Consider the following 25,901-nt stretch of genomic DNA (forward strand, 5'->3'; position numbering starts at 1 on the left):
CCCACCCCGGAAAAACTCGGCCCAAGCCCGGCCCGCCCTCGGCCCCGCCCACGGCGGGGCGCAGTCACGTGACCCGGGCTGCGGCGCGCGGCATTGAGCCGTCATGGTGGGTCAGATGTACTGCTCCTCTGGCAGCCCTCTGGCCCGGGCCTTGACGCGGGCGCTGGCGCTGGCCCTGGTGCTGGCGCTGCTGGTAGGGCTGTTCCTGAGCGGCCTGGCGGGGGCGATCCCGGCGCCGGGGGGCCGCTGGGCGCACGATGGGCCGGTCACTCCAGCCTCCCGCAGCCGCTCGGTGCTCCTGGACGCCGCAACGGGCCAGCTGCTTCTGGTGGACGGCCGCCACCCTGACGCCGTGGCCTGGGCCAACCTCACCAACGCCATCCGCGAGACCGGGTAAGGGTTGGCCTGTCCTCACGCGGGGCCATCAGGGGAGGGGGGTGCGTGGCGCCGGACGTCTCCTGTTCCCAGGACCGGCCTCTTGCCAGGTGGGAGGGCCCGTTTCTCTGGGGGTCAGCTACTCCCGAGGCTGCAGCACCGCCCTGTGGACCAGGTCCCCTATTTGGGAGGGGGCCACTGCGGCATCCCTCACCTCATGGGGCCTGTCCCTTGCCTTCAGCCAGTGGTGACAGTACTTCTGTCCTCAAGAGGCCAGTTCCCCACCACCAAGGTCGCAGTGCCTGCATCTGGACCAGGTCTATGGCTGGTGGGTAACTTCTATCCCCACGGGGGCCAGCTTCCTTCCCCAGACTTTGCCACCTCACCCCATGGAGGCTAGCCCCTGTCCCCAGGCCTCCGGGATGATGAGAACTCAGCAGGAGGCTAACTCTCACCTGCTTGGCTGTGGCTTGCTTGTGAGTGCCAGCTCCCTGCCTCCCTTCCAGTGCCAGGGCAGCAAGACTGAACCTGGGTTCCAGGCCAGTCCAAAAGCAGAGGGTCCCTAAAGTCACATAGACCCATTTAGTACCTTGCTAGGGCTCTGCTCCTCACTTGTCTTCTGTGTCCTAGTCCAAGGGGAAGTCCTTGGCTGGATGCTGTGTTTGGCAGCCATGCTCACCATCTTTATTGCTGGGATGCAGGCAATTCTGATGTGTGAGTCTCACCTAACTCCTCCGCCTGTCTGGGCTCCCGTTTCCCCATCTGTGGCCCAGATTTTGAGGATGCGCTCTAGTTGGGTGATCACGTGCTGCAAGTTCTGTACAAGGGCTTGTGCCCATTCATTTATTCATTATCCAGATGGTTGGCCTTAGGGACACAACTGAGCAAGGTGGGGGTCCCTACTCAGTGGGAAAGACAGCGACAGAAGGGAAATCAGAGTCAGTGGGAGTGGGAAGGATCAGCTTCAAAGTCTTGTCAGCAGGGCCCAGATGCTGGATCCAGGCTGTGCTGGAGGATCTTAGGGAACCCAGGGTGCATCCGTCATATCCTAGTGCCCAGATGATGCTAGGGAACCCTAGCACTAGGATATGCGCAGGATGTGGTCTGTGCTCAGACCACTGTGCCCCCTGCAGCAGAAAGGGCCTCCTCCCACTGCAGCCCCTATCCATTTTGCTGGCATGCATTGACTTCTGCAGGTGTTGGGGAGACACAGGATGCCGAGGACACCCCCATTCTGGTGGCACTTGGGGGGCACATCAAACAGATGTGAGATTTGGGGGAGATATTAGCTGCAGACACAGGGGTGCTGGGTGGGGGTCAATCTGGGAAGGCTCCCAGAGAGAGGAGGCCACAGAGTGAGCTGGCATCTGTGGAGGGAACTGAAGCTTTATGGCTGGCCTCGGGGGCCACCGGGACTCTGGGATCTGGTGACCCATTATTTGCTGACTCACTCATGTTTTTGGCCCTGCATAGCAGAATCAAGAGGGCATGACAGAACTGTGCAGGAGAGGAGGGGCAGGAGCGACGCCCAGCATGGGCAGGGGGCTTTGGCCTCTGGAGGCCCCTGCTGGGCTGTGTTGCTCTTGACTATGGTAAACATGGAAGTGGAGAGAAGGCTTCCTTGATTGTGCTGGATGGAAAGTTCTTCCAGGCTCAGCCCCTCTGCTGTGTGACCTTGGGCAAATCCCTTCACCTCTCTGAGCCTGTTCCTTCATCTCAAGGTAGGGCCAAAAGGGTCATGGAAATTCACTGGGGTCACAGAAAGCACTGTTTGTTTATTTTTGTTTGTATTTTATTTTTTGAGACATAGTTTCACTGTGTTGCCCAGCTGGAGTGCAGGGACACAGTCTTGGCTGACTGCAACCTCCGCCCCCTGGGTTCAAGCGATTCTTGTGTCTCAGCCTCCCGAGTAGCTGAAATTACAGATGTGTGCCACCACGCCTGGCTAATTTTTGTATTATTAGTAGAGATGGGGTTTCACCATGTTGGCCAGGCTGATCTCGAACTCCTGACCTCAGGTGATCTGCCCATCTCGGCCTTTCTGGCTTGTTTTCGGCACCCTCTCTCGTCCCCTCCTCTTACGCTCACATGCCCCTTTCCCTTTGAGTTTGCCAGCACTTGAGGCTCTGATGTGGGGAAAACCATACAGCAAGCCCCATTTTATAGGCAGGAAACTGAAGTCCTCAGAGACAGCTGCTTGAGGACTCAGGGTCAGATGAAAGAAAGTCATAGGGGGTGTCCTGGCTCCTGATCAGCAGAATCTCTGATCTGTGGGGGACTCTGTGTCTTATTTCGGAGGGTGGGGGCAGGGATTTGATGCCTCTGTTCACTCAGAATTGGGATCCCTCCTCCTTCCTGGTGAAATCCCCAGATTTTGCCACTGGGGATCCTGGGATTATCAGGATAAATTCTCCCTACTCCATAATCCTTTGTCTTTTTATTTTTTAAAAAAGGTTTTTGTTGTTGTTGTTTTTCTTTTTTTTTTTTTTGAGACAGGGTCTCACTCTGTTGTCCAGGCTGGAGTGCGGTGGTGTGATCACGGCTCACTGCAGCCTTGAACTCCCGGGCTTAAGAAATCCTCCCGGCCGGGCGCGGTGGCTCAAGCCTGTAATCCCAGCACTTTGGGAGGCCGAGACGGGCGGATCACTAGGTCAGGAGATCGAGACCATCCTGGCTAACACGGTGAAACCCCATCTCCACTAAAAAATACAAAAAACTAGCCAGGCGTGGTGGCGGGCGCCTGTGGTCCCAGCTACTCCGGAGGCTGAGGCAGGAGAATGGCATAAACCTGGGAGGCGGAGCTTGCAGTGAGCTGAGATCCGGCCACTGCACTCCAGCCTGGGCAACAGAGCCAGACTCAGTCTCAAAAAAAAAAAAAAAAAAAAAAGAAATCCTCCCACCTCGGCCTCCCAAGTAGCTCAGACTATAGATACGCACCCCCATGCCTGGCTAATTAAAAAATTTTTTTTTTTGTAGAAACAAGGGTCTTGTCATGTTGCCCAGACTGGTCTTGAACTCCTGGGCTCAAGTGATCCTCTCACCTTAGCATCCCCAAATGCTGGAATTACAGATGTGAGCCACTGTGCTCGGTACCTTCTTTCAGTTGTGCCATATCTGACTTTGGGCCAACACCCCTACACAGCCTGGAAACATTTAGGATTTGGTGCTTGGAGAGCAGAGGTGTCCCTAGGAGCAGAACCTGCCTCAATCTAGCTCTGGCTTTGGTCCTGGGGAAGCTGTATCCTCCAACCTTACTTTGTCTTCCTTCCCTGATCTGATCCCACTGACCAGCACCTTATCGATGAGGTTGCTTAAAGTAAATCACCATTCCATTGAGAGAGGCAGTGAATCAAAATAAGAGGGAATTAACAAATTAGTAAATGGGGAAGCATCCCAAATCCACCAACCAGCAGGCAAAACCAGCCCAGTAAAATGGATAAATAAGGCCCAGCTGTTTCTTTGAACAACCACAAGAGATGAATCTATACCATCGAGAATGAGAAAGGAGGCCGGGCGCTGTGTCTCACGCCTGTAATCCCAATGTTTTGGGAGACCAAGGCAGGAAGATGGAGAGAGACCAGGATTTTGAGACCAGCTTGGGCCACATGGTGAAATCCTGTCTCTGCAAAAAATTGAAAAAGTAGCTGGGTATAGTGGCGCATGCCTGTGGTCCCAGCTAGTCGTTTGAGCCTGGGAAGTTGAGACTGCAGCCAGCTGTGATTGTGCTACTGCACTCCAGCCTGGGCAACAGAGTGAGACCCTGTCTCAAAAAAAAAAAAAAAAAAAAATAGGCTGAGATAGGAGTGATAGACACAGATACGGGGGGCATCCCACATCATGGAGAGCGTCCAAGGCCATACTACACTGCGGAAGTGGGGTGCTGATATTTGTGAGCTATTTGTGGCACCCTGCTCATGTCAGTGGTCCGACTTTTTCAAATGTGGCTTCTTTCAAGAGGCACCTTGATTAGACTCTTGAGTCATTTTCGAGACATTAGCTGCCCCTGGCATGAAATTGCAGTGTGGCCCATAGATTTTCCAGGGGAAAAAAAAAATATTGAGGAAACAGATCTACTGCTGCCAAGTTTTTGTCAAGCAAGTGCATTAAAAACAAAGCAGAGCAATATTTATCAACCCCTGTCAGTGTTTATCTCATAAAAGATTGGCAATTTTAGAGCAAACAAGCAGAAAGGACATACTCTCTGAATAAGGAGTAGTCTTCGTTTGATTTATTTTTTTTGAGATAGTCTGCTCTGTTACCCAGGCTGGAGTGCAGTGGCATGATCTTGGCTCACTGCAACCTCCGCCTCCCGGGTTCAAGTGATCTTCCTGCCTCAGCCTCCCTGGTAGCTGGGATTACAGGTGTGTGCCACTATACCTGGCTATTTTTTTTTTCTTTTGGTAATTTTAATAGAGACAGGGTTTCACCATGTTGGCCAGGCTGGTCTTGAACTCCTAACCTCAAGTGATCTGTCCACCTCAGCCTCCCAAAGTGCTAGGATTACAGGTGTGAGCTACTGTGCCTGACCGAAGAGTAGTCTTTAATAAGTACATCTAGTTATAGATGCGCTCTAAAGTGTTCTCGCCAGGCGCAGTGGCTTGTACCTGTAATGCCAGCACTTTGGGAAGCCAAGGCAGGAGGATTGCTTGAGCCGAGTTTGAGACCAGCCTGGGCAACCTGGTGAGACCCTGTCTCTGCAAAAAATATAAAAAATTAGCTGGGCATGGTGGTGCGTGCCTGTAGTTCCAGCCTCTCAGAAGCTGAGGCAGGAGGATTGCTTGAGTCCAGGTGAGGCTATAGTGAGCTGTGATCACGCCACTGCACTCCAGCCTGGGTGGCAGAGTGAGACCCTATCTCAAACAAAACAAAACAAAAGAAAACAGAACAAATTTCTAGCAGTTTAGAAAGAGGGGATGGGATATGGGAAGTAAAAACCTCTACCTACCATTCTTCCTAGATATAAGCACTTTTAGCTTTTTTTTTCTTTTTTTTTTTTTTGAGGGGGAGTCTTGCTCTGTTGCCCAGGCTGGAGTGCAGTGGCGGGATCTCAGCTCACTGCAAGCTCTGCCTCCTGGGTTCACGCCATTCTCCTGCCTCAGCCTCCCGAGTAGCTGGGACTACAGACGCCAGCCACTGCACCTGACTAATTTTTTGTATTTTTAGTAGAGACAGGGTTTCACTATGTTAGCCAGGATGGTCTCGATCTCCTAACCTTGTGATCAACCCGCCTCGGCCTCCCAAAGTGCTGGGATTACAGGCGTGAGCCACCACGCCTGGCCTTTTAGCTCGTTCTTCCAGAAATTTCTATGCATAAAGAGGCCTAAACCTTCTTCCATATATATAAATGTAGAGGCATATGTGGTGTGTGATGCATTTACATATGGGCTTGGCCTGTGCCTACCATTTGGACTTCTCTACTTTTTTTTGAACTTCATCTCTGACCTCTTTGCTCATCAGCACATCAGTCCGCCACGGCGTGTGTGATTATTGTATCAGGCCCCTAACAGTGGGCGTTTCGGGAAGGCCCATCTTTTCTGGCTTTGGAGAAAAGTCCTGCTATGAAGAAGGGCCCTTATGCCCATCTCTGCAGGGCTGTATGAGCATCCGGCCAGGGAATGGGTCCCTAACCGCTGCCCGTCTCCGGGGCCTCAGTGCCGAGGCCTTGGTGGAGCCCACCCTTGCTAGAAGGGGCAGCTCTCACCAGGTGTGCCCTGGAGGAGGCCACTGGCCACTCAGTTACTACTGGGGCTCGCGACTGCACAGTTTTTTTGGTTTTATGCAGTTCGTCCAAGGTCTCCTTTAATCCACTGCCAGCTTTTATCATGAGGGATCTGCATATTGGGCCCTGTTATAATCTTCCTCCCATCATCACATTCATCGGGTCTCCTCAAACTCCTACCTTCTCAGATTTTTTTTTTTTTTTTTAAATGAGATAGCATCTTGCTCTACTGCTTAGACTGGAGTACAGTGGTATGATCATAGCTCACTGCAGCCTCGACCTCCTGGGCTTACACAATCCTCCCACCTTAGCCCCAGCCTCCTGTGACTATAGGCGAGCACCACCACACCTGGTTAATTTATTTTGTATTTTTTGTAGAGAGGGGGGTCTCACTTTGTTGCCCAGGCTGGTCTCATACTCCTGGCCTCAAGTGATCCTCCCACGTCGGCCTCCCAAAGCACTGGGATTACAGGCATGAGCCACTGCGCCATCCCCTCTCAGATTCTTGATGAGACAAATACTTGGTGAGTGCATAATGTGTGTTCTCTCCTGGCACATGCCACAGCAGTCTTCTGAAGGGGGAGTCACTCTGCCCGTTTTACAGATGAGAAAACCGAGGCCCCAAGAGGTAAAGCAGTTTGCCCAAAGGTACACAACCAAGAAGGGATCTACCCAGGGATTCAGACCAAGTCGGAGGGACCCCAAACCCAAACTCTTTGTCTTCCATTGTCCTTGAAATTTAAAATCTTAGTTTTTTTCTGTCCTTATCTGTGATATGTGAATCATTAGCCCGAAGTTCATGGCTGTCATCTGCATTTGATAAGAACTATACCTCCTTGCCCCCAACACTCCCCCGCAAACCTGAGTTGAGTTAGAGGCGCAGAGCATGCACTCATGAATGTTAGTCTCAGCTCTGCTGCTCACCTGCTGTGTGACCTTGGGCAAATCATTTCATCTCACTGTGTTATGTGGGAGCCTCGGTTCCCTACATCTGTAAAATGGGGAGAATAAAACCCATGTCATAGGGTTGTTGGAATAATTTTTTTTTTTTAGACAGAGTCTTACTCTGTCACCCCGGCTGGAGTATAGTGGCACAATCTTAGCTTACTGTAACCTCCCAGGTTCAAGCGATTCATGCTTCAGCCACCAGAGTAGCTGGGACTACAGGCATGCGCCACCACACCCAGCCTGGGAGGCTGGAGGCTGCAGTGAGCCAAGATCATGCCACTGCCCTCCAGCCTGGGTGACAGAGCAAGATCTGTCTCAAAACAAACAAACAAACAAAAAACCCTGGCGCAGTGGCCTTAAGCTACTGTAAAGTAGCTTAACAAAGTGCCTATAATCCCAGCACTTTGGGAGGCTGAGGTGGCCAGACCTCTTGAGGCCAGGAGTTTAAGATCAGCCTGGTCAACATGGTGAAACCCTGTCTCTACTAAAAATACACAAATTAGCTGGGTGTGGTGACTCACACCTGTAATCCCAGCTACTCCAGAGACTTAGGCAGGAGAATCACTTGAATCCAGGAAGCAGAAGTTGCAGTGAACTGAGATCATGCCAGTGTCCTCCAGCCTGGGGAACAGCCAGACTCTGTCTCAGGAAAAAAAAAAAAAATGTAGTCTCAGACCCCATCGCAGAACTGTTCAGAATCTGCCTTCTAACCAGGCCTTCAGGTGACCTGCATATGCCGCAGAGGTTGAGAAGCGCTCCTTCAGAGGAGTGGGAGCCAGCCTGCCTGGAAGTGAATCCTGCCCCTGCCAACTCTGTGACCTTTCAGGTGTATCCGCTAGTATTGGGCAGCAGTGCTGTGTGATAAACCAGCCCCAACCCAAGGGCTTAAACCAACAACATTAATCCTCATGGATTTGTGGGGCTGCTGGGGCAGCTGTACTTCATGTTGCAGCTCTACAGACCTGGTGTGCTTGTGTGGCTCTCATATCCCTGGTACCAGTGGGCTGGCTGGGGCTTGTTCTTCCCATGGTGATGGCAGAGGCACAAAGGGGCAAGCGAGGCTTCCTGAAGGCTAATCTTATAACCAGCACGCTGTCACTTTCATCCACATCCCATTGGCCAAAGCAGGTCACGTGACACAACCAAGCCCAAATGAAGGAGCAGGGAAGGATACTTGGCCATTGGTGGAGGACTGTCGTCTCCTGGCAAAGGGCATGGACATAGGGTTGGGGGTGGTATGTGACATAAGTCTGTGTGTTAATTTCCTCCTCTTCTGCAAGAGGGACAAGATGGGGTTGATAACTCTGCCCACCTTATAGGATTATAGGATTATCACAGGGACTCAATGAGTTAATAGACATGAAAGTGACTAGAACATGGCTTGGCACAGAGCTAACATCTCATCCTCAATGGATGTTAGCTGGTGTTATTGTGGGTGAGGGAATGTAGATGGGTCCTACATTTTTGGGGGAGGCTGTTTGTCAATATCTACAAAAATCAAAAATACATGTGCCCTTTGAGCCAGTAGTTCCTCTTGGAGGGATTTAATCCTGCAAGCTCACAAAGATGGACAGACGGACATTCACGTGAGTGTCTACTGACCACTGTGTCATTTTCATGGTGTAAGCCTGGAGATGCCGTGTGTCTAGCTAGGGGCCTCTGCCACTCGCTGATTGTCCCTTCCTTCCCCTCCAGGTGGGCCTTTCTGGAGCTGGGCACGAGTAGCGGATACAATGACAGCTTGCAGGCCTATGCAGCCGGCGTGGTGGAGGCTGCTGTGTCGGAGGAGGTAAGGGCCAAGGTGGGGACATGGGGCTCCCACCCTCCCCCACCCCCACCAGCGTGTTCCCCGACGTGCTTTTGAGATGTGTGCAGAGTAGGCCCCCCAACTCCTGCCATAGCCCTCCATCTATTTGGGGGAAAAAAGTGGACACGTATTCTTTAGAAAATTACATTAGGGGCCGGCCACTGTGCCTGGCTCTCACCCACTTCTGATATTGTCTGACTTCTTATAAAGCTCAATAACAAGTAAAGCAAAATAATACGTTGTTCAGGGACTCATCGCATGCAGTAAAAGTAGCTTAACAAAAGTAAGGGAGTGGAAACAACTGGAATGCCCCGCTGCTGATGAATGGATACATGAAATGTGATCTATCATACAATGCAACCTTATTCGGCTGTAAAAGGGAATGAAGGGCTGACACATACCAGAACATGAAAGAACCTTGAAAACATGCTAAACGAAAAAAGCCAGTCACAAAAGGGCACATACTGTATGATTCTATTTATATAAAATGTTCAGAATAAGCAAATCTACAGAGACAGAAAGCCGACTAGTGGGTGCCAGGGACTTGTGGGGAGTGGGGAATGACTGCTGATGGATATGGGGTTTCTTTCTGGGATGATGAAGAGGTTCTGGAGTTAGAGAGTGGTGATGGTTGCACAACTTTATGAATACATTACAAACCATGAATTGTACTTTTTTTTTTTTTGAGACAGAGTCTTCCTCTGTCACCCAGGCTGGGGTGTAGTGATGTGATCTCGGCTCACTGCAAACTCTGCTTCCCAGATTTTCCTGCCTCAGCCTCCCGAGTGGCTGGGATTACAGATGCGCACCACCACGCCCACCTAATTTTTGCATTTATATTAGAGGTAGGCTTTCGCCCTGTTGGCCAGGCTGGTCTCAAACTCCTGACCTCAGGTGATCTGCCCATCTCGGCCTCCCAAGGTGCTGGGATTACAGGCATGAGACACTGTGCCCAGCGAAATTGTGCATTTTTAAATGGTGAATTTTATGGTATGCTGACTATATCTCAATATAAATGAATGAATGAAAGGGCTCGAAAGCTACCACATTTAGTGTGGTGGGTGCCTCTAGGGGTAGAGGAGGCAGGGGCTTAGGGGATGCTCAATGGTATCAGTAACATTCTAGGTTTTAGTTTGGATGTTCATTTTATTATCATGCTTCATAACTTAGAATATGTTATATATTTTTTCTGTGTATCAGATAGTACCTAGTGTAATTTTCTTTTTCTTTTCTTTTTTTTTTTTTTTTTTTTGAGACATAGTCTCGCTCTGTCACCTAGGCTGGAGTACAGTGGCACAATCTCAGCTCACTGCAATCTCTGTCTCCCTGGGTTCAAATGATTCTCGTGCCTCAGCCTCTGGAGTAGCTGGAATTACACGCATGCACCACCATGCCTGGCTAGTTTTTACATTTCCAGTAGAGATGGGGTTTTACCATGTTGGCCAGGCTGGTCTCAAACTCCTGACCTCAAGTGATTTGCCTGCCTCGGCTTCCCAGAGTGTTGGGATTACACGTACGAGCCACCTGGCCTAGGCTAGCCAGACATGCTAACAGGCACTGATGATGACTTTACAGAGACAGCCTGTCATGTGTACCTCACAGTAAACACCTGACATTTTCCAGGGAATGCATAAATTACTGACTTTTCCACTGATGGCCTAACCAGCAGCCCAAAGGCGTAATCCCAGGACGTTGGGAGACTGAGGAGGGAGGATTGCTTGAGCCCAGGAGTTGGAGGCTGCAGTGAGCTAGGATTGTACCACTATACTCCAGCCTTGTGACAGAATGAGACCTTGTCTCAAAAAAACAAAACAAAACCACACAAAAAAACAAACAAGAAGTAGGCGAAGCTGTGGAGTGACAGCTGTCTCCCATGCTGCAGATGGAGGCATGCATTGGGTCACCCAAGTTGGAAAATAATTTGGCATCAACTTATGGAGTTGAACCTGCATGTGCCCTAGGACCCAGCAGCCCTGCTACTTGGGTGTATACCCTAGAGGTGACCCACGGATGTGCATAAGGTGCTCAAAGCAGCCCCAAAGTGGGAGTCCTTAAAACACCACAGGCAGGTGAATGGCTAACTGGGTGGAGGTGCACAGTGCAGCATGACAGAGCAGTGGAAATGAATGAATCTGAGATGCCTGGAGGCAAAGGGGAAAGAGCACATCACGGAGGACAGCATCCAGTGGGACACCATTTTATAAAACTCACGCTGCTCCTTCTGCCACCCAGTCACAGCTGTGGGTGGCCCTCTGGGTCCTTAGTGTCTGAGAAAGTGGTCAGATGCTGGGCTAGGGCTGTTTTGGGTGCTCAGTGGTGAATGAGACATGGTTCAGTCTCTCAAGAGGCTCACAGCCTCCTGGGGACACTGAGGCAAGGGCACAAGTGGCTCTCATGTCAGGAATCCCAGGCCCATGTGCCAGGCACTTTGCCCACAATGTCTCACTGAGCCTCTACCCTAACCCTCTGAGGGAAGTATGTGTACCTCCCTGGATGGATGGGCAGGCTTGGGCCCAGAGAGGTAAAGCTGCTTTCCCAAGGTCAGCCAGCCTGTCTGCAGAGGAGGCACCATTCAACCTCAGCTCTGTCTAACCCACGTCTCGCTCCTAACTGGTGTGCCCTGCTGCTTCCCCCTCCAGCCTGTGGGCTTGTTGTGGGTGGTAATATGTCTTGTCCCCAGCTATGTCCCCTGATCCCAGCCCAGAACGTGGTATGGGACAGGCAGTGGGGAAATGCTGTGGAAGTCATGCAGGCCTGCATGGAGGAGGTGGTGTCTTAGTGGGCCTTGAAGGATGAACAGGATTTGGATGTGTTTCAGTGAGATGGTGATGGAGCAGCGGTCATGAAGCCATCAATCCTGAGATAGTGAGTGCTGCCACTCACTCATGGGGATGACCAGGCTATGTGGTCTTTTGTCCCCTAGCAGGCGAGTCTGGACTCATGCAGGTGGCATCTCAGTGGGAAGTGCAGAGGGCTGCATGAGGTCTGGGTGAAACTGGCACGGCATTCTCTTGCCCAGTGGAGTCAGCAGGGGTATTGCTGTTTTGTTCCCTGCTGTGTCCTCAGTGCTTAGAATGGAACATAATAGGTGCTCAGAAAAAACATTCATGGATTGACTGGCCGGGCGCGGTGGCTCAAGCCTGTAATCCCAGCACTTTGGGAGGCCAAGATGGGCGGATCACAAGGTCAGGAGATCAAGACCATCCTGGCTAACACGGTGAAACCCCGTCTCTACTAAAAAAAAAAATACAAAAACTAGCCAAATAAATAGGTGGAAGTGCTCGTAGTTCCAGAAGCCACTCGGAGCTGAGGCAGGAGAATGGAACCCGGAGGCGGAGCTTGCAGTGAGCCGGTGATCGCTACCACTGCACTCCAGCCCCAGATAGAGCAAGACCTGCCCCCAAAAACCAAAAACAAAAAAACACATCTTGGATTTCAATTAACTGAACACGTGACATAGAATTGGGGTCCCCAGTAACAGAGGTGGAGCCATCAGTTATAGGCTTTGCAGGCTAAAGGCTCTCAGGGCAACTTCCAGGGGCCTGGGGTCCCTAGCGGGGCAGAGCTGGGCAGGGAGAGGAGCCTCCAGGGACAGGACAGCATGAGCAAGGGCTCAGGTGGCCACACCAGTAGCCTCCGCTCTGGGGCAGCCTGGGTGGGGGGCTCTCAGGGAAGAGAGCACCTCAGCTGCCCACCCCCGCCTCGCCCACTCCCTACCCCGCAGCTCATCTACATGCACTGGATGAACACAGTGGTGAATTACTGCGGCCCCTTTGAGTACGAAGTCGGCTACTGTGAGAGGCTGAAGAGCTTCCTGGAGGCCAACCTGGAGTGGATGCAGGAAGAGATGGAGTCAAATCCAGACTCAGCTTACTGGCACCAGGTGAGCCCAGCTGCCACGCTCGGTCGGAGGGGGCTTCCAGCTGGCCAGCCATCCTGTCCCCTGCTGTCCTGGCCAGCCTTGTGGCATGTCCAGCTGCCCAGCCGCCCCGTGTCCATCATCATCTCCATCCCTCCTAGCCGACCTGCCACTCATCCATCTGCCCAGTCTCCATCTGTCCACTTGCTAGAACTCCATCCATCCATCCTAGCCTACCTACTGTCAAAGAATGACCAAAAACAGATAGTCAATTGTTAGCATGGTGTTTTACTTGCATACTATGGCGTTTTACTTGTATACTTGCTTGGTAGATTGATTACGTTGGATGCAAGTAAAGACGTTATGAGAAAGAGGGGAAGGGGAAAACCAGAAAATCCCCGCAAGTCTGGACACGGTGAATTTTGTTTTTCTTTCCTTGAGTGAGCTGCTGATCAGCTGGCTGCTAACAGAGAGGCCCAGGCAGGCGCTCTGCCTTTGGGCCACTGGCTAGGCCTTCATTGGAACAGTCAGTTACTTATGGATTCCCTGGAAAATGTCAGGTGTTTACTGTGAGGTACACACGACAGGCTGTCTCTGTAAAGTGGCCATCAATGCCTGTTAGCATGTCTGCCTAGCCTAGGCCAGGTGTGCACCATTTTCCTCTGTAGAACTTCTCACGGTGCGCCCACCCACCTACTCACACTGTAAGACAGGCTTTTCTACCACCAACCCATCTACTTGTCCGTTCCGCACATCCACCACCCATGCATCCATCCATCCATCCATCCATCCATGCATCCATTCATCCACCCATCCACCCACTCACCCATTCCACTTATCCATCTGTTCACTCACTCATCCGTCCATTCATTTACCCACCCATTCATCCATCCATCCATCCATCCATCCATCCATCCATCCATCCATGCATCCATTCATCCACCCATCCACCCACTCACCCATCTACCTATCCATCTGTTCACTCACTCCATCCGTCCATTCATTTACCCACCTATTCATCCATCCATCCATCCATCCACCCACCCACACCCACTCATCTACATATTATCCATTCACTCATTCATCCATCCATCCATCCATTTACCCACCTATCCATTCGGAGTATCCAGACATTCACCCATTCTGTCCATCCATCCATTCATCCATCTATATAATCCACCCACCCCACCTACCACTTCATCCACCTCCTTCTGTCAAATCACCCATCTACCCATCCATCCATCCATCCATCCATCCATCCACCCAACCCATCCATCCAACAACCCACCCATCCATCTTGCAGATGCTTGACAGGCCCAGTGTTCTGCCAAGGCCCCATGAGGGCCACACTGATAGTACTTCATGGTTATAGGGTGTTGAGGCAAAAGAATGACAATGGGAGGCCAGGCATGAGAGGTGGCACCCCGAGGGGCAAGTACACAGTCAGCAACTGAACTCAGAACACGAGCAGTTGGCCGGAGGCCAGGCTAGGCTTGGAGGCGTCCTAGAATAGGTGGCTTTTAAACTAGGCTCTTAAGTGGGCCTGATTTGGGGTTAACACAGGGCAGAGACATAGAGTTAATTCCTTGAAAGCAGGAGAGTGCTCATCATGGAGGTGTGGGTGGTAGTTTGGGGGAGTCAAGGCTGGCTGGAGTCTGGAGGGTACCCCTGGGCCTCCTGCTCTGTCTGAACCCCCAGGCCAGAGCCCCTCCCATTGAAGGAGAAGGTGTGAGCCTGGAGGAGAGGCCTCACCCTCCCTCTGCCCCTGCCCCCTCCCCTAGGTGCGGCTGACCCTCCTGCAGCTGAAAGGCCTGGAGGACAGCTACGAAGGCCGTGTGAGCTTCCCAGCTGGGAAGTTCACCATCAAACCCTTGGGGTTCCTGTAAGTGCCACCCCCAGAGTGGACAGGGTGGGAAGAAGGGCTACACACTCATAGTCGGACAGACCTGGGTTCCAGCGTCAACCCTGCCACTGCCTGGCTCTGTGGCCTTGGAGCAGTCAGCTGACCTCCTAGAGCCTCAGCTTTCTCCTCTGCAAAATGGGTACAAAACAGCAGGCATGGTAACCCTCTGGTGCCCTGGCCCTCCTCAGCCTGCTACAGCTCTCTGGGGACCTGGAAGACCTGGAGCTGGCCCTGAACAAGACCAAGATCAAACCTTCTCTGGGCTCCGGCTCCTGCTCCGCGCTCATCAAGCTGCTCCCTGGCCAGAGTGACCTCCTGGTTGCCCACAATACCTGGAACAACTACCAGCACATGCTGCGTGTCATCAAGAAGTACTGGCTCCAGTTCCGGGAAGGCCCCCAGGGTAGGTGGGTGTGGGTGTGTCTGGGGGATGAACGAGTGGGTGGGCACACACGTGGGAAGTGGTCCTAGGAGTTGTGGGCCTTGGAAACCCTCCCAACACACAGAGTCACTGTAGGGATATTTCAAGAGTTCATCTTGTTTTTGTTGTTTTTCTTTTTGAGTCAGGGTCTTGCTCTGTTGCCGAGGCTGGAGTGCAGTGGCAGTCGTGGCTCACTGCAGCCTTGACTTCCCAGGCTCAGGTTATCCTCCTGCCTCAGCCTCCCAAGTATCTGGAACTACAAGTGTGTAGCACCACACTCAGCTAATTTTTTTATTTTTTTATTTTTAAGAGATGGAGTCTCACTATGTTGCCCAGGCTTGTCTCAAACTCCTGGGCTCAAGTGATCCTCCTCACTTGGCCTCCCAGAGTACTGGGATTACTTATGTGAGCCACTGCACCCAACCAGTTCATCTTGTTTTACATGTTTATTCCTTTTTTATTTTACCTATTGCTGCTTACCAAGTTACCCCAACATTTTAAACAACAGCAGCTTAAATAACCACTATGTATTTTTTTGCTCCTGCCTCTATGGGTCAGCTGGGTGGTTTTGGTTTTCTGGGCTGGGCTGGGCTGATCTTGGCTAGGCTCACTGATGCATCTGCAGTCTGCTGGCAGGTCAGCTGGGGTGGGCTGGCTGGCTTGGGATGGCCTCTTCTCCTGCCTGGGGTTGATTGTCAGCCAGGGTGATGGGGACAGCCGGGCTATGTGGTCTTTCATCATCAGCAGGTGAGCACAGGCCTGTTCGTGTGGCATGGGGGCAGGATGTGGTGAAGGCCTCTTGAGGCCTTGGTGAAACTGACACAGCATTCTTTTCATTTTGAGACAGAATCTTGCTCTGGTGCCCAGGCTGGGATGCAGTGGCGTGATCTCAGCTAACTACAACCTCTGCCTCCAGGGTTCAGGCAATTCTTCTGCCTCAGCCTCTTGAGTAGCTGGGACTACAGGCATGCATCACCATGCCCAGCTAATTTTTGTATTTTTAGTAGAAACAGAGTTTTCCCATATTGGCCAGGCTAGTCTTGAACTCCTGACCTCAAGTGATCTGCCCACTTTGGCCTCCCAAAGTGCTTGGATTACAGGTGTGAGCCACCACACGTGGCTTGACACAGCTTTTTTTTTTTTTTTTTTTTTTTGGACAGAGTCTTGCTCTGTCGCCTAGGCTGGAGTGCAGTGGCACAATCTCAGCTCACTGTGACCTCTGCCTCCCAGGTTCAAGTGATTCTCTGCCTCAGCCTCCCAAGTAGCTGGGATTATAGAAATGTGCCACTGTGTCTGGCTAATTTTTGTATTTTTAGTAGAGATGGGGTTTTGCCATGTTGGCCAGGCTGGTCTTGAACTCCTGACCTCAGGTGATACAGCCGCCTCAGCCTCCTAAAGTACTGGGATTAAAGATGTGAGCCACCGTGCCTGGCTGACACAGCATTCTTTACCCAAATCAAGTCAGGTGGCCAGCCCAGACTCCAGAGATGGGAGAAAAGACTCCACCATTTGCTGTGAGGAACTGCAGAGTCACATTGCACATGGCTTGGATGCAGGCATGGGAAGAATTAGAGCTGTTTTTGCAAACAACCAATTGCAAGGAGTGCATGAATACATTCTTCCTGTTAAATGTGAAAACTGGCTGGGCACAGTGGCCCATCCCTGTAATCCCAGCGCCTTGGGAGTTTGAAGGAGGAGGATTGCTTAAGCCCAGGAGGTCGAGGCTGCAGTGAACAGTGATCACGCCACGACACCCCAGCCTGGGTGACAGTGCAAGACCTGGTCTCTAATAAAGAAAAAAATAGTTTACAGTCAAGGTCAAAGTCCTCTATAGTGCCATATCCTTCATCCCAGGCCCCAGCATCAACCCCAGGGATACCACTGCCAAATGTTTGCAGTTCCTCCTTCTTGGCCAAATGTAAAAACTTGATGGGACCAGGAGGTGGGGAAGTGTCCAGCCTTATTCGTTGCTAATGGGAGTATGCATTGGCACAGCTACTTTTAAGAGGAATCCAGCTGGCATCTGATAAAATTCAAAATCTGTCACTCCAGTGATCCAGCAATTCTCCGACTCCAGTCTGTCCCTAGAGAGACCCTTCAGCTTCTGCATGGGGAGTGTGTATAAGCCAGTCTGCTGTCACACTGGTTTGGTAACAAATATGTCCATTCGTTGAAATTTCAGTAAACTCTAAATTGACATTTATACAGGAAATCGTGTACACCGTAAGTGTACAACTTGAATTTCTTGCATATGGAACACCTGTATATAGCATCCATCTGGAGAAACAGAACATTCCCTGCCCCTAGAAGCTTCTCTCGTATCCGTTTCCAGACACACCCCACCCCAGCATCATCTCTATCCTGATTTCTGGTTTTTTTTTTTTTTGAAGCAGAGTCTTGCTCTGTCACCCAGACTAGAGGGCAGTAGTGCAATCTCGGCTCACTGCAACCTCCACCTCCTGGGTTCAAGCAATTCTTCTGCCTCAGCTTCCTGAGTAGTTGGGATTACAGGCACACACCACCACACCCAGCTAAGTTTTGTATTTTTAGTAGAAATGGGGTTTCACCATGTTGGCCAGGCTGATCTTGAACAGCCGACGTCAAGGGATGCAACTGCCTATCCTGATTTCTCACAGTGTAGGTTAGGTTTGCCTGGTTTTGAATGTCATGTGAATGGAATTGTGTAGTGTGTGCTCATTTGTTCTGCATGTCTGTGAGATTCATCTGTATTACTGTGTAGCTGTAGATCTATCATTCTCATTGCTGTTTATCCATTAAAATTTTAATAGCTTTTAAAAACTGCGTAAGTCATACAGGTATGTTATAGAACATTGGAGAATCCACCAAAACACTCTCACAATGAAAATCACTCGAACACTCCACAACCCGAAAGATAAAATTTCTGTGAACATTTGGTTATGTTTTCTCCTAGACTTTAAAAAATGTACCTTGCCTGACACAATGGCTCATGCCTGTAAACCCAGCACTTTGGGAGGCTGAGGCAGGTAGATCACTTGAGGCCAGGAGTTCAAGACCAGCCTGGCCAACGTGGCAAAACCCCGTCTCTACTAAAAATACAAAAATTAGCTCGGTGTGGTGGTGCACACCTGTAATCCCAGCTACTCGGGAGGCTGAGGCACCAGAATTGCTTGAACTGTGAAGGCAGAGGTTGCAGTGAGCCAAGATGGTGCCACTGTACTCCAACCTAGGCAACAGAGTGGGCCTCCGTCTCAAAAAAACAAAAAATTTTGCAAGGGTGGGCTTCATGCATGGAATGAATGAAGCTATACCCATCATTGTAGTATTATACAGAGTAGTTTCACTGCTCTAAAATGTTTGCTGAGTTTTTTAAAAAGCATAGTTAAGATTATACCATGTGAATTATTTGCAACTTCCTTCTTTTGACCACTAGGCTGCCTTGGAGAGTTGCTGGTACTGCCTTTTGGTCCACCACGTGTTTTGTTTTTCAAATTATTTATTGATTTTGAGATAGGGTCTTGCTGTGCTACCCAGGATAGTCACAAACTTCTAGCCTCAGGTGATACTCCTGCCTCAGTCTCCCAAAACGCTGGGATTTCAGATGTGAGCCACTGCGCTGGGTCCCACTGTGCTTTTTTCCTTTTCTTTTCTTTTCTTTTTTTTTTTTTTAATTGAGACAGAGTCTCACTCTGTTGCCCAGGCTGGAGTGCAGTGATACAATCTTGGCTTACTTCAACCTCCACCTCCCAGGTTCAAGCTATTCTCCCACCTCAGCCTCCTGAGTAGCTGGGACTACAGGCACGCACCCCTCTGCCTGGCTATGATATGGGATTTCACCATATTGGTGAGGCTGGTCTCAGACTCCTGGCCTCCTGACCTTGGCCTTCCAGAGTGCTGGGATTACAGGCATGAGCCACCATGCCTGGCCTAGTGGTCCCTTTCTTTTAAAGTGCAAAGATTTAATATAGAATAGATAATTCAGGCTGGACGCGGTGGCTCATACCTATAATTGCAGCACTTTGGGAGGCCGAGGCTGGTGGGTCACTTGAGGTCAGAGTTCGAGACCAGCCTGGCCAGCATTGTAAAACCCTGTCTTTACTAAAAATACAAAAATTAGCTGGACGTGACGGTGGATGCCTGTAATTGCAGCTACTCAGGAGGCTGAGGCAAGAGAATCACTTGAACCCAGGAGGCAGAGGTTGCAGTGAGCCAAGATCCCCCCACTGCACTCTAGCCTGGGCAACAGAGCAAGACTCTGTCTCAAAAAACAAAAACAAAAACAAAACAAAAAAACACGAAAAACAAAAAACAAACCAAAAAAATTACACAAAGGATAATTCAGAGAGCTACACACAGAAGTCTGGAGCACTGGAGGGAAGAGGCCTGGGTAAATCCCTGTTCAGCCATTTAACTGTTTGGCCTCTGCTAAGTTACTTAGCCTTTCTGAGTCTCAGATTTCCTTATCTGCAAAGTGGAGATGATAATTCCCTACCCCCATATGCAGGGCGGTTGTAAGGAGTCAATTTACAAGATCACAGGGGTAATAAGCTTCCAGCATAAGCGTGAGGTCACAGTAGGCCTGCCGGAGACAGTGCGTAAAACCAGACTAGTACTTGTCAAGGGATAGGCTTCAGGTAGAAGGAATTCTAGGGCAGGAGTGAGGGTACCTGCAGGGGGTGGGCCTGTAATCCTAGCTACTCGGGAGGTTGAGGCAGGAAAAGCACTTACAACTGGAAGGTGGAGGTTGCAGTGAGCTGAGATCGCCCCACTGCACTCCAGCCTGGGCAATGAGAGCGAAACTCTGTCTCCAAAAAAAAAAAAAAAGGGTCCAGTGAACAAAATACAAAATACCTGTTTGTGTATCTGACTGTATATATTTAACACACAGGCACGTATGCACACACACACACAGAGTTGTCCCTCAGTTTTGGGGAGGGAGTTGGCTCCAGGAGCCCTTGTGGAAGCTCAGGTCTCTTCTGTAACACGGCCAACTGTTTACATATAACCTATGCATATCCTCCATATCCTATAATCTCTACTTATAATACCTAATACAATGTAAGTGCTATGTTAATAGTTGTTATACTGTATTTTAAAAATTTATATTCTCTTTTAGTGTTTTTCTTTTTAATCATGTTTTTTTCCTAGTATTTTTGGTCCTCAGTCAATTGAATCCAAGGCTGTGGAACCCAAGGACGTGGAGGGCCAGCTATAGAAGTTTGCTGCTGGCTTTTATTTTTACTTGCACACATATGCACTTTTCTATGCCCAATGACCTCAGTTGCTAAATGTCAAAAAGGACACAGTGGGGGCTTCCTCAGAGGCCTGCCTGTGCCCCACCTTGAGACCTGAGTCTTGTTAGGTAGGGTGCAGGGGCCTCCACCTGGGCCTGTCTGACCAGCATCCCTGGCTCGCTCTCCCCGCACAGGGGACTCCCCGCTGGTTCCCGGCAACAAGCTGGTCTTCTCCTCCTACCCTGGCACCATCTTCTCCTGCGACGACTTCTACATCCTGGGCAGCGGGCTGGTGAGTCCCCTTCTCTCGTCTCCTCCGTTCCTGGGGCTCTGAGCTGGCAGGATTGATTCCTGCAGCAAGTGGGGACCAGGCTGCAGCCCAGTGCTGGGTGCCATGTAGGAGCCAGGGGTGCAGCGGAGGACCAGGTGGACGCTGCCCCACCTGCCATTCAGAGCCCAGACTCGCCCTTCCCCTGCTCTGGGGACTTGGACTACCACAAGGGCGTGTTTAAGTGTAGACCCCCAGGCCCCGCACAGGGCCCCCAAAACCTGCAGATGGCCTGGGACTCTGCATGTAACCCTGGTTGTCAGGAAAGGCTGGACTTGGGGATGTTTGGGACTATCCCTGACCTCAGTGACCTCCCTTGTTTTTGTGTATTCAGGATGACTGTGCCCCCGCATCCCCAACGCTTCTCTCTCCTGCCTCCCTCTTGCTTTCCTCAGAGCCCCTCTGACCTGACCAGGTTTGCTGAATAGAGGCTGTTTACAGTATGTTGTTTTCATCTTTTTTCCTGGCTGGGGTCCAGACTTGTTTAGAAATCTGTCCCTGGCACTCCTCGCTGAGAAAGTGAACCCTTTGATCTCCAGGGCAACGCTACAGAGGAGAAAAAACATCACTCTAAAAAACACTCTTAGCACAGAGAATGCCAGCTCCCTGCGGGGACGGGAGGGGCAGGCACTCTTCTTCTCGTCTGATCCCTTGCTTTTCTCTGAGTGTGGAACGAGGCAAGAGAGGGCCAGGCAGTGGGTGAGGTAACCCCCATGCTGTGGCCCAGGTGGGGAGGGGACTGAGGCAGCTGGGGAGGGACACATGAAATGGTTCCACCTGATTACCAGGAAAAGGTCCAGGCAGGACACTTCCCTTCCATCAGGGTCCCTAACTGTTTTTGTGCCATAAACCCCTTGGGCAGTCCAGGAAGCTGGTGACCCTCTTCTCAGAATAGTGTTTTAATTTTTATTATTTATTAATTTTTTTTAATAGAGATAGGGTCTCGCTCTGTCACTCAGGCTGGAATGCAGTGGTGTGATCACAGCTCACTGCAACCTCCCACCTCCTGGGTTCAGGCGATCCTCCCACCTCAGCCTCCTGAGTAGCTGAGACTACCGGCACATGCCACCATGTTCAGCTAATTGTTAAATTTCTTGTAGAGATGAGGTCTCACTATATTTCCCAGACCAGTCTTGAACTCCTGGGTTCAAGGGATCCTCCTGCCTCAGCTTCCCAAAGTGCTGGGATGATAGGTGTGAGCCACTGTGCCTGGCAGAGTAGTGTTTTTAGATACATAAACCAAAATGTATAGGATTATGGAGGAAACCAAGTATAGTGAAATATAGTTATCAAAACGTAAGTAAACTTTTAGTATATATGTGCTGCTTTATTAACACACTGAATAATAAGATCCATAGCAGGTGTGATAAATACCGTTAAGTTAGAAGAAGCAAGGTGCATGAATGATACTTTAAGGTATGTACAGCCTTGTAATCTGATGGAAAAACATCTGTGATTTCTGATAGTGACAGTCCCAGTGACTGCTAATACCATTGTGTGTCACGTTAACAGTGGAAGGAAATACCAAATTTCAGGATTTTTTTTTTTTCAGAGATAGGATCTCACACTGTCATGCAGGCCTGAGTGCAGTGGCATGATCACAGCTCACTGCAGCCTCTATCTCCCCAGCCTCAAGCGATCTTCCCATCTCAGCCTCCCAAGTAGCTGGGACTATAGGTGCCTGCCACCATGCCTGGCTAATTTTTTTATTTTTTGTAGAGACGGGTTTTGCCGTGTTGCCCAGGCTGGTCTCGACCTCCTGGGCTCAAGCATTCTGCCCCTCTTGGCCTCCCAAAGTGCTGGGATTACAGGCCCGAGCCACTGTGCCCAGCCCTTTTTTTCCTCTTTAAAGAGAAAAAAAAAAATCACATTTATGGATATGGCTATCTTTTAGCTGTTTTCAGCTTTTTGTTGTTGTTGGTGGTGATGGTGGGTTTTTTTGTTGTTGTTTTTTGTGGGGTTTTTTTTTGTTGCTTTTTGTTTTTTGTTTTAGATAGGCTCTCTGTTGCCCAGGCTGGAGTGCAGTGGCGCAATCTCAGCCCACTACAACCTCCGTCTCCCAGGTTCAAGCAATTTTCATGCCTCAGCTTCCCTAGTAACTAGGATGGCACTCCAGCCTAGGCAAGAGTGAGACCCCATCTCAAAAAAAAAAAAAAAAAAAGAGCCATGACTGATGAAGTACTGCCACTTGGTGGCAGCATGCCTAGGCTGTGTAACGGTCCCCTTGACCTTCCCACAGGTAACACTGGAGACCACCATTGGCAACAAGAACCCAGCCCTGTGGAAGTATGTGCGGCCCACGGGCTGTGTGCTGGAGTGGGTACGCAACATTGTGGCCAACCGCCTGGCCTTGGATGGGGCCACCTGGGCAGACATCTTCAAGAGGTTCAACAGCGGCACGTGAGTGGGCTTCTGGCCCTGTGGCTTCCCCTGCACCAAGAAATAGACCAACCTCCCCTTTAACACTCAGACCCCCAGGGACCAGATGTGGCACCCAGGCCACACACCCCACGCCCTCCTTTGTTTCATACATGGGGAGACTGAGGCTAGGGAAGGAAAGGATTTGCCCCTCCCCTGCAGGCTCCTCAGCCTAGGAAGGAGTGCCTTGGTGGCAGTACAGGAAGAGCACTTGGAACCTGAAGACTCTCAAGGGGACAGCGGGGAGGGCTGTTTGAGGAGGTGGACGTGGGTGGATGGCAGGGCCTGTGAGCCAGAGACACTGGAACTGGGCAGTGCAGATCTTACAGCATCCGGCAGAGCAGCTGACCTAGGGAGCCATAGAATATTCTGGAACAGTCAAGCAGCATGACGAGAGAGGAGTTTGTGGATACCTGGTCATGCTGCAGTGTCAGGGTGTCAGTTGAATGGCCAGACACCCCCAGGCCCACTTCCTGTGATTCCTAGCTGAGTGGGACACTGTGGGGTGGGGAGAGCTGGGGAGGTGGCCCCAGGCTCTGTTCAGTCCTCCTTCCCCCTGCCCGGCAGGTATAACAACCAGTGGATGATTGTGGACTACAAGGCGTTCATCCCGGGTGGGCCCAGCCCCGGGAGCCGGGTGCTCACCATCCTGGAGCAGATCCCGTGCGTATCCTGGGAGGGAGGGGGTGGGGGCTTGGGGCAGAGGGGACTGCCAGGGTGAAGGCCCAGAGCCATGCTGGCACTGTGCAGTGAGGGAACGATCTCAGGAGGTTGTGGCTGGAAGAGAAGGTGTCCCTGGTGGGGGCTGAAGTTCAGGACTTATCCTTCCCCCAGCCAATGGGGAGCCATCGGGGCTCCCCGAGCAGGGCAGTGCCCACAGGAGCCCCTTTTCTGATCACCTCCACCCCATCTCTCTTCTCGGTCTCAGCGGCATGGTGGTGGTGGCCGACAAGACCTCGGAACTCTACCAGAAGACCTACTGGGCCAGCTACAACATACCGTGCGTGCCTTCTCACCCCGCTCCCCGTCACCCTCGAGGGCATCCACCTTACTACTTGCCCAGCTCCTTCCTAGGCAATATTTTTAAACCCACAGAACGAAGAATCCCAGCCTACCCCCTCTTCTGGCCAGGAGAGCCCAGACAGTTTGGCAGTGTAGTTGCGTGGCTTAGGTCAGCATCCATGTGACCTCTGGTTCTAACGCCCAGAGCAGGGTGGTGTGGGATGGCCAGGCTCAGGGACTGACCCCTGCCAGGGTCTGTGACTGGATCTGCCTTACTGGGCTGTACAGCCGTCACCTCCTGAGGCTTACCTACTTTACCTGCATTTTCTCATTTGACTCTTAAAACTGCCACATGTGGTCACTAGAGTTCCTGTTCCCATCTCACAGATGATAAAACTGAGGCCCTGAGAAAGTACCTCACTTTCCCAAGTTTCCCCTGTTGGCGAATGGTGAAGGCAGGATTTGTTTTTTGTTTTGAGACAGAGTCTCACCCTGTCACCCAGGCTGGAGTGCAATGGCACAATCTCAGCTCACTGCAACCTCCGCCTCCTGGGCTCAAGCGATTCTCCTGCCTCAGCCTCCTGAGTAGCTGGGCTTATAGTCGCCAGCCACCATGCTTGGCTAATTTTTCTATTTTCAGTAGAGACAGGGTTTCACCATGTTGGCCAGGCTGGTCTCAAACTCCTGACTCAAGTTATCCACCTGCCTTGGCCTCCCCAAGTGCTGGGATTACAGGTGTAAGCCACTGCACCCAGACTGAAGGCACATTTGTTTTTTTTTTTTTTTTTTTGAGATGGAGTCTCGCTCTGTCGCCCAGGCTGGAGTGCAGTGGCCGGATCTCAGCTCACTGCAAGCTCCGCCTCCTGGGTTTACGCCATTCTCCTGCCTCAGCCTCCCGAGTAGCTGGGACTACAGGCGCCCGCCACCTCGCCCGGCTAGTTTTTTGTATTTTTAGTAGAGACGGAGTTTCACCGTGTTAGCCAGGATGGTCTCGATCTCCTGACCTTGTGATCCGCCCGTCTTGGCCTCCCAAAGTGCTGGGATTACAGGCTTGAGCCACCGCGCCCGGCTGAAGGCACAATTTGAAGCCATGTCTTTTGGGCCCCAGAACCCAAACTCAGCCACTCCACCAAGCCACCCCCCAGCACAAATGGAAAGACATTATTGTTATCCCAAATGGCGTAGTTTTTTTTGTTTTGTTTTTTGTTTTTTGAGACAGAGTCTCGCTCTGTTGCCCAGGCTGGAGTGCAATGGTGCAATCTCGGCTCACTGCAACCTCTGCCTCCCGGGTTCAAGTGAGTCACCTACTTCAGCCTCCCGAGTAGCTGGGATTACAGGCACATACCACCGTGCCTGGTTGATTTTTGTATTTTTAGTGGAGATGGGGTTTCACCATGTTGACCAGGCTAGTCTCGAACTCCTGACCTCAGGTTATCTGCCCCCCTTGGACTCCCAAAGTGTTGGGATTACAGGCGTGAGCCACTACGCCCTGTCTGAATGTCATAGTTGTAAGTGATAATGTCCTGGTGTGACTGTCCCTCCCCTCCCTGGCCACAACCTTGGCTGAGTGAGGCCAGTGGGGGTCATGGGTGACCATCCTTGTCCCCGGCAGGTCCTTCGAGACTGTGTTCAATGCCAGTGGGCTGCAGGCCCTCGTGGCCCAGTATGGGGACTGGTTTTCTTATGACGGGAGCCCCCGGGCCCAGATCTTCCGGCGGAACCAGTCCCTGGTACAAGACATGGACTCCATGGTCAGGCTGATGAGGTAGGTGCTGGTTGGGTGGTGGGTTGGGGAGAGGGAGGCCGCAGGAACACAGAACTTCCTATGTGCTCTTTGTACCAACTCATTCAAACTTTGCCGCCAGCCCCAGAGGGCCAGCAGGGGGTGGTCAGACGTTGGACACCAGT

At 51.2% G+C, this 25,901-nt stretch overlaps 1 protein-coding gene across 3 annotated transcripts in view; it reads left to right on the forward strand.

Annotated features, from left to right (window-relative positions):
- The first annotated feature begins 76 nt into the window (after positions 1–76).
- The window catches only part of PLBD2 (phospholipase B domain containing 2), a 35,139-nt gene continuing 9,314 nt past the window's right edge, over positions 77–25,901 (forward strand). For 2 of the 3 annotated variants that reach the window (XM_017946229.3, XM_003907198.4), the window contains exons 1-10: positions 77–393; positions 8,738–8,831; positions 12,574–12,732; positions 14,490–14,590; positions 14,800–15,014; positions 20,440–20,537; positions 22,813–22,973; positions 23,559–23,654; positions 23,920–23,991; positions 25,606–25,758. In XM_017946229.3, coding sequence (XP_017801718.1) covers positions 104–393; positions 8,738–8,831; positions 12,574–12,732; positions 14,490–14,590; positions 14,800–15,014; positions 20,440–20,537; positions 22,813–22,973; positions 23,559–23,654; positions 23,920–23,991; positions 25,606–25,758 — 1,439 coding nt within the window. In that variant the 5' untranslated portion in view covers positions 77–103. Of the gene's footprint in view, positions 394–455; positions 704–8,737; positions 8,832–12,573; positions 12,733–14,489; positions 14,591–14,799; positions 15,015–20,439; positions 20,538–22,812; positions 22,974–23,558; positions 23,655–23,919; positions 23,992–25,605; positions 25,759–25,901 lie in introns of those variants that run through there. The other variant, XM_031650786.1, reaches the window with a different exon arrangement.

The sequence above is a fragment of the Papio anubis genome, chromosome 9 (genome assembly GCF_008728515.1).
Source record: "Papio anubis isolate 15944 chromosome 9, Panubis1.0, whole genome shotgun sequence".
NCBI classification, from domain to species: Eukaryota; Metazoa; Chordata; class Mammalia; order Primates; family Cercopithecidae; genus Papio; species Papio anubis.